Consider the following 7,500-nt stretch of genomic DNA (forward strand, 5'->3'; position numbering starts at 1 on the left):
AAAATTAAAATTTCAGAGTGATCAAAGAAAATTAACTTTTAATGAATTTTTTTTCTTAATTTGGCCAAATGACTTCATGAAAATTGTTACTCGATATACAAGCTCTTTAAATTGTTTGGAGGGGACGAAGTTTTACCGGCTGGAAACTGACTTGGGTATTGCAGTAAATTGACCAATTGTATCTTGTGCCTTGTCATTACTACTTTTCACTCGCACAATTTCATAAATTTCCGTTGTGTCCACAGCGTGTGAGAGCTCATTTGGTGTATGAATAAACTACGCCACTGGAGAGAAAGTTCTTCGGTATACCGTCTTGGAAATTTTCAAGTTAAGCTCTCCTATCCTGACGGAATTCTTCTCCACACGAAATGAAAACACAGCCTTATGGTACGTTAGTTGAAGCTGCAAAGAAATAAGTAGATGGAAGCAGTTTCAAATTCCCTTCGATTCTTTATAAATTGAAATTTATAACTTTTTTTACTCTCAAAACCCAACTTACGAGTATATTAAACTATGCTTACAGCTTACAGCTTACAGGACTTTCAGATTCATGCCTTATTTCCGATAAAGAATCTCCTCCAATGGGCCTTTTTGCAGCCAACAACTTTGACGAAGAGAAAAAATCACAAGTTACTCCCTCTATTAATTTAAACAGTCAACATCGTATTTTTTTAATTTCCTTAAAACATCTGTCTACGTATTAGCATGGCATTAATTCTTTTGTTATTTCCGCTCACTTAAAGCTACACATCCATTGACAAACGAAAAAAAAAAAACGTTAGTCCGCTTCGTTGCAATGAATTTCCCTTCCGTTAAAGAGCTTTTCACAGGATTTCTTTCATCTATCATAGATCCTTGATCAGTTGGTCGAAACTCCGCACTAATTCTTGTTTAACTACAAATAATATATGATCCTCAGACTGAGGAATCGATTGGTTTTATTAGCCAAACGTTGTTTCGTGTGGACAAACCGAAGTAAAAAAAAGCAACGCCAGCACTTAATAGAAAACTCATTATAGTAGAACAAAGAGCTTGTGTCGTTAAATTATCTCAAAGAATTGTCACTTCACTGTTCGCCCTCGCCCTAAAAGATAAATTACCTCGATATTTGACTCATGATGGAAAACGTGCAAAGTGGCAAGTCTCGAATTAAGTGCAGAGATCGTGCACAAAGCGATGCCCCAATGTACTGTATTAGCCTTCGTTTCTACCACCTGGAATAAAATTATCATTTAATTATTGCAAAATGACTCGCAACAAACCTACTCTTGTTAATTTTAATTAAAGAGTACATTTCTAAAATAGTTGTTGTTAAGTTTTTTTTCGTTTTAGTCGCTTTGTAGTAATTTCTGAGGGCTGGAGAGGAAGAACATTACCATTTCAGTGGCTATAATGAACAAAGTTATCCTGTTTATGGAAAACGGTACTGTAGCAACAGAAGGGCATCATGACAGGTGTCCACCTTGATTTTGACGCTTTTGCTCAAGATTTTTTATAAAACCTTTTAGCTACCTTCTCTGTGAGGAAAACTGATACATTGTTAACTTTTCACTTTAAGTTTGGAGCTTGATTTTTTAAAATTCGTTCATCATTTTCCAATGTCTGTACAGTCCAAAAAAGGCTTCAGTTCAGTTTTCTTAGCCGGTGTCAACGGCATTGTAAATAAATTTGGACTGAATTAAGAGCAAATTCTTAGCTAAAGGACTTGTGTTGTTTTAACAGGTTCTGTGGTAAGGCCGTGTTTAATTTACGATATTCTCTCTTCACATTCGAATGAAATGCTGAAAAGATACCTGCTCTAGGACAGCAAGAAAACACTGAGAAAATCCTTTCACCATCTTTTACTTTGACAAAAAAGAACATCCTGCTAGAACATTATCTTATTCAATCTTTTTCGGCATTTTCCCGTCACTATCAACCGCGCAAGTGTGAAGTAAAAAACAGGCAATCAAATTTCTCAACTTACGTCGCGACTTCAGATATGTTCAATTCTTCTTCCTGGTCTACCGTAACCGCGAATAAAAGTTTCATCTTCACAACTGCACGCAAAATATTGTCAATACAGTATCGGCTTTTATGAACTCTATCAATGTAATAACAGTATTTAAAAGCGCTTACTTTAGTTTTAAAGCATGCCCTGTGGTAAGTTTCACACCAAAATATATCATTGTTACCTCGTGCGGTTTAATGTTTCGACTCGTTAAGCGACGCTGTTGAAGTCACCATATAATTTTTTCCTCAGTGAGGTTGACGAGCGTCCGTGATTTAAAATAAGCGCATATAGCGGGTAGCATTTTTTTTAAAAATCGCTTTGCATATCAACGATTCCTCAAAACATCTGAAATATCTCAGAATCAAATAAATAATCTTCTGAGGGAAAAACAAAGATTTTGAATTTAGAGAAGTCCGGTGACGTCCTTTTTAAAGAAAACTAAGTGAAAGCCAGTTATTCGCGAGGCACTGAGTATATAAAGTGGTTTTCTTTTGTTTTAAAATAACATTTCACACAATGAGCGCCCCGTGGGCTAGAAATATAAAATTACTTGTAATAAGGGAATTTTGTTGTTTTTAATGTGAACAGGACCAATTAGTTGCCAGAAGAAACAAATCTGTTTCATGTTTTTTTTTCAATTGCGTGCGTATGAATTGACATCGATCGCCTGCGGCCCACTGAAGTCGGTTGCAATTGAGTGACAGAAAGCTATGGAAAATTATTACAAAAAGAACAAAATTTGAAACAAAGGGCTGGTAAATTTGTGATAGCCATTTGATAGGTCATGTCTGTTTTTTTCTGGCAGCTGTTCACACTGATAGCTCAAAGCTTTAGCAATGATTTTTGCTCGAAAAGAAGCATGCTTAATTTTAAGACATTTCTCCTGAAGTTCGGAAGTGATGCGAATCATGCGCGGCGCTTTCATAGCGATTTTGGTACCCGTCCCATTATCTGAATATTTAACAAAAGTAAAATTCGTTTTTTCGTTTGACTTTAATGTATTCTTCAAATGATAAAAGCATCGAGATAATGGCTCAGCTGAATAAAAAGTCCAACGGGGATTTTTGAATACAAAAATTTTCAGCTACACAAAAGATATCTATAATAAATCTTCCAAGAGGCCGCTTTAAACATTTCGAGTTTTCCTGGAGAGACGTTGAAATGATTGTGTATCCTCCTCTGGGGCAAAACTCAAAATTTTAAATAAAGAATGCAAATTTAAACTATGAAAAAAAGCGACTCGTGCTCTCCGATACAATTGATAACTTTCCGGATTTTTTTTTGAGATAACAAAACTACACGTTGAAGGAAAAAATGGTGAAATTGTTTTGCATCAGATCTAGTAGTACACAAATACAGAGGATTCTATGCGTCAACTGTCTTGACATCTGACATTAAATTCCGTAAACTGGACAGCTCGTTTTGACAACTGACGCTATGCTTGGATCAGTTTTGTAATTCCTCATTTTTATTTTTCCATGATAAGTCGTAAATATTTTATCCATTTGTAACAGATGTCCTTAGACCTTTTTGTCAAATAGAGTAAACAGAAAAAGACAACGTGGAATTATTTTTTTAGGAAAATAGCCGGGAATTCGTCGGTTTGGTGCGGCGGTTTACGATAAAACGGTGAAACCATTCTCGAAAAAACTTTGTTGGGCTTCATAATGAGTACCCCATGATGTACCGATGAAGCCAAAATGTCCGTTGATAAAGCCTGAAGGGTGGCTTGCTGACTCTCTTTGATTGCAATTTGGTTCAATGTTGCAACTTGCGAGACTGTTATGCGAAACAGAATTTTTTGTCCATTGTCCGCTGTTTCCGTTCCCTTTCATTGGTAGCTCAAACGAGAAAGGCACTCGCTGCTCGAAAAACTCCTCCATAGCACCGATGTTATCAGATTCTTCAGAACATGGCGAATACGGATCAGTTGTCGAGACACTACCGGACAAACTCGAGGTTCGACTGGAACTATTTGACACGCGTTCGCTTTCTTCAGACCAGCGTTCGATAAAATCATCGAGCTCTGGTCGAAGCCAGTCCAAAATGTCAAGTTCTGAGCGTTGAAAATCGTTCGCCATCAAACTTGTGGCAGCGGAGTGTCGAGCGCTTTGCATTGGTTGTTTTGCCCAGGGTTTCGACGGCTCATTCCAGAAAGATTCAGGAAGTTTTCGTTTTCTGAGAGGTGTCGGTGACGAAAATAAGTTTTTTGTTTGCTCGTTTGTTTCTTGATTTATTGAAATTTCGAAGTTTTTCTCTTCCTTGTCTTTTTCATGTGCTCTTCTTTTGCGATCAACAAGCTCTGTGTTTCCCTCTGATTGAGTCTTCTTGATACCTTTTTCCGAAATCGATATCGTCGGCAGTTCCTGTTCTTTGGTGGGCCAAGAATTGCCATATGATCCTGAATAAGACACTCCGCGACCTTTAAGTTGGCGTTGAAGATATTTTCTGTGATTCACTCTTCTTTTTGGTTTAACAGGTTTCTCTAGGGCAAATTTAAGGTTGTTAGTCGCCGTACTTACAAAGTTGAGCAACGAAGAAGGCGTCGAAACCTCCTCTGCCAGTAAACCATTCATCTTCTGTCTTCTTTCACACCAACGAACGACAGCAACTAAAGTTAAATTCTTAACTGGTGTGTCGCGATCAAACAAGCGCTAGACTTTTGGCCCAGTTCTCCACCATGGTTAGTTAAATACCGGTAGCGCCACATTTAACTGACTTTAAAACAAAAAACCATACACACTTGCTTAAACGAGTATTGGATCTGTGTCAACTGATGGAACAGAGTTTCAATTTGTTTGATATTTTGGAGAGATGGTCCGTATGAGGTTAGTAAACGCTTTGCACTGGGACGACAGAGAAAACCGTGTCCGCTTGTCTTGTTTTTAACCTAAAAATAGGGGAAATATTAGCACGCCATTGGTCAATCACTTGCCAATTGTTTTTAAACGCAAATGGAGCTGTAAGCCCCTCATTTATCTGTCAAAACAGCGTGACTTGAATTAAAATCGCCTCAATAGCTAATAAGTTGTGAGTCATTATCATATATTACCATTTTCAAATCAAAACATTTGCCATTTACCTCCTGTTTAAAATAACAACATATTTCCATGAGGCCGGGTGACCATCGCAAAAAATGAAATACTCCTTTGTATTTCTGAGATCTAACCAAACCGCTTAAAGTCTTTAAAGGGCCAATCCTTTTTGAAAATACGTTTAATTAGTAGTGGGCAGAAAATTCACCTATCACAAAAGACATGCTATCGGCGCAAATTTTATTTAAGCTCAAGTTTCTTGAAAATTTGACAATACAAAAACCTTCAAAAGAAAAGCAAGTCAGCGAACAATGGATTCTGCACCGTTTTTGTCGGCTTTCGGGACTATCAGTGTACAATGTTATAACTAGGAATTATAATTCTAGTACAGTTATTTAATTGCCATTAGCAATAAGAGGCTTTGCCTTCACAGTCTCGAGGAGTGCCTTAACTGTCTCCCATGTTTAGCTTAATTAAAAAATTTCAGTTGAGAATTAACGTGCACATTTGAGTAAAATCCGTGCGTTTTCAAACCACACTTTAAGTTGAATTAATTTATACCATGATTTTGTTCTCGTAAATGTTCCCCTTCCGGGCAAACTGCAATTCGTAAACGTCGGGAACGAAGAATTAACTACGGGGTACGGCACATGTACAGCGAAACCTATAGCTTGCCTTTTTTTAATCAAAGAAAAGACCTGATTAGACAAAAGATTCTCATCACATCACTACGAGAGTGTTTCTTTTTAGAATTTGTCGATGACAAGAAAGTATACATTTCATCCGAATATCAACCCAATCTGACTACAATTTCTTTCTTTTCTAAAACTAAAATTGACGTAACATGGTGTATAGTGCTCAACTTTAAAACTTTGAAAAGAGCCGCAGAGCGGAACCCATTCTACAGCGCAAAACATCTGTTTTAAAATGAGGGGGCGAAGCGTTGATAATACAATGCAGAATTCTTGTTTGTTTTTATCTCACGTAGTCATCTTTTAAAAGGTAAAATTTCAGTTTTTTCCTTTAATTTGAGCAAAAAATGTCCAGGAATAGGGTGATAAAGTTTTTAGTCATCTAGGGAGATTTTGCGTGGAAAACTTTTCATAAGTTAATATATTAAATATTAACAGATGCGCACGTGGCGATTGCATATTGGTAAAATTGTTACCAATAAAATTAATCGTCTTCCACTTTAATAAAGAAACAGACTTTTCCATTAAACAGTTTTTTTTATGGAAGTGTCAGGCCACTCTTCTAATTGCTGAGGTAGAGGTCGCTTGAGTTCAATGCCAAAAATGCTTGGTTTTTAATACTGAGCAGAACGCCCCTCTGAACTGAAAAAAACTACCACAGTTTTCTCCATGATTCTTTTATCAGCGTCGCTGGTTTCAAAAAAATAAAATAAAATCGTAGTATCACCGTATAAATATTAATTGAGCTAAAAAGGGAAACATCAAATATATCGTTGTAAAAGTGACACACTTCCCAGTTGACAAAAATGTCAATTCTATGACGTTTTCATGAAAAGAATGACAAAAAACCGTTTCTTGCGTTCATAAGCATGTCACAGTGATTTTGAATTTTGACTTTGTCAAGACTGGTGCAGTTTTTCTTTTCATTGATCAGATATCATGCTTCAGTGCTGTGATTGGCTAAGCTGTCCGCATTGTTTTTTTTTGGCCTAAAACTTTTTGTTTCATTTAATCGTTCAAAAACATTGTACAAAATCAAAGTGAGCTGTCCGAGTTTACTAAAACTACATTTGAATCACAATGCTCAGGAAAAACAAATAACCTGTTGATTCATTACTCTCAGAAGTTCTTAGTCCAAAATTTCAGAATCCTTGTCCAAGTTCCAAATCCAAACTCGTTGATCCAAAATTCTAAAGTCCGTGTCCGATCCATCCATTTAAAGGTTCCTTCCAACCCGAAACCCAGTTTAGGTCAGTTTAATATTTCAAATGGTTTCTTCCATTCCCTGAATCTATTTTCCAAGTTAGAGTTTCAAAAGTCCGTATCCAATTCCTTGTTTTAAGTCAACCAGAACAAATAGAATAATGATAATAATAACAATCATCATCATCATCATCATAATAATCATAATAATATTTTTAACAATAATTAAAACGTTTATTAGTGGCTTATAAAAATTTTACAACTTTAAGAATTCTTAGGACAATATATATGTAAGGGAAATACTAACTTACAAACGAATTAAAAATTACACTAATTGTTTACAACCCTTATAAATTTGCCTATTGTCATTTGTCGAAAAAATTAAATAATAATAGTAAAAAATAGTCTACAAATTTAAATGGCAAAAACTCTACTTTAAAGTAGTACTACACTGTAGCTATATACAGTCCACTTCTTGGCTCAGTGTTCCTGGCTTTGGCTAGAGTTCCCCAGAAATAGCATTCTCAATGTCTTAACGAATATTTGCATGTCCTTTTTCGATATCTAAGTCAATGTC

General features: G+C 36.1%; 1 protein-coding gene and 1 long non-coding RNA gene across 2 annotated transcripts in view; both read right to left on the reverse strand.

Annotated features, from left to right (window-relative positions):
* The window catches only part of LOC137999603 (uncharacterized), a 4,807-nt gene extending 3,731 nt beyond the window's left edge, over positions 1-1,076 (reverse strand). Inside the window, exons 1-2 of the long non-coding RNA XR_011122982.1 lie at positions 500-1,076; positions 1-402 (exon numbers count right to left, since the gene is read on the reverse strand). The exon at positions 1-402 is cut by the window's left edge and continues 2,773 nt beyond it. This is a non-coding gene — a long non-coding RNA (uncharacterized lncRNA). The remainder of the gene's footprint in view (positions 403-499) is intronic.
* A 2,363-nt stretch (positions 1,077-3,439) lies between these two features.
* On the reverse strand, positions 3,440-4,875 carry LOC137999602 (uncharacterized). Its single transcript, XM_068845423.1, has one exon. The coding sequence runs from the start codon at positions 4,567-4,569 to the stop codon at positions 3,610-3,612; it is 960 nt and encodes a 319-aa protein (XP_068701524.1). The 5' UTR covers positions 4,570-4,875; the 3' UTR covers positions 3,440-3,609.
* Positions 4,876-7,500: the final 2,625 nt, after the last annotated feature.

This window comes from Montipora foliosa, chromosome 4 (genome assembly GCF_036669935.1).
Source record: "Montipora foliosa isolate CH-2021 chromosome 4, ASM3666993v2, whole genome shotgun sequence".
In the NCBI taxonomy this organism is placed as follows: domain Eukaryota; kingdom Metazoa; phylum Cnidaria; class Anthozoa; order Scleractinia; family Acroporidae; genus Montipora; species Montipora foliosa.

What these genes read in the sequence shown, in the direction of transcription:
- LOC137999602 (XM_068845423.1), bottom strand. Translation starts at nt 4,569, where the DNA reads ATGAATGGTTTACTGGCAGAGGAGGTTTCGACGCCTTCTTCGTTGCTC.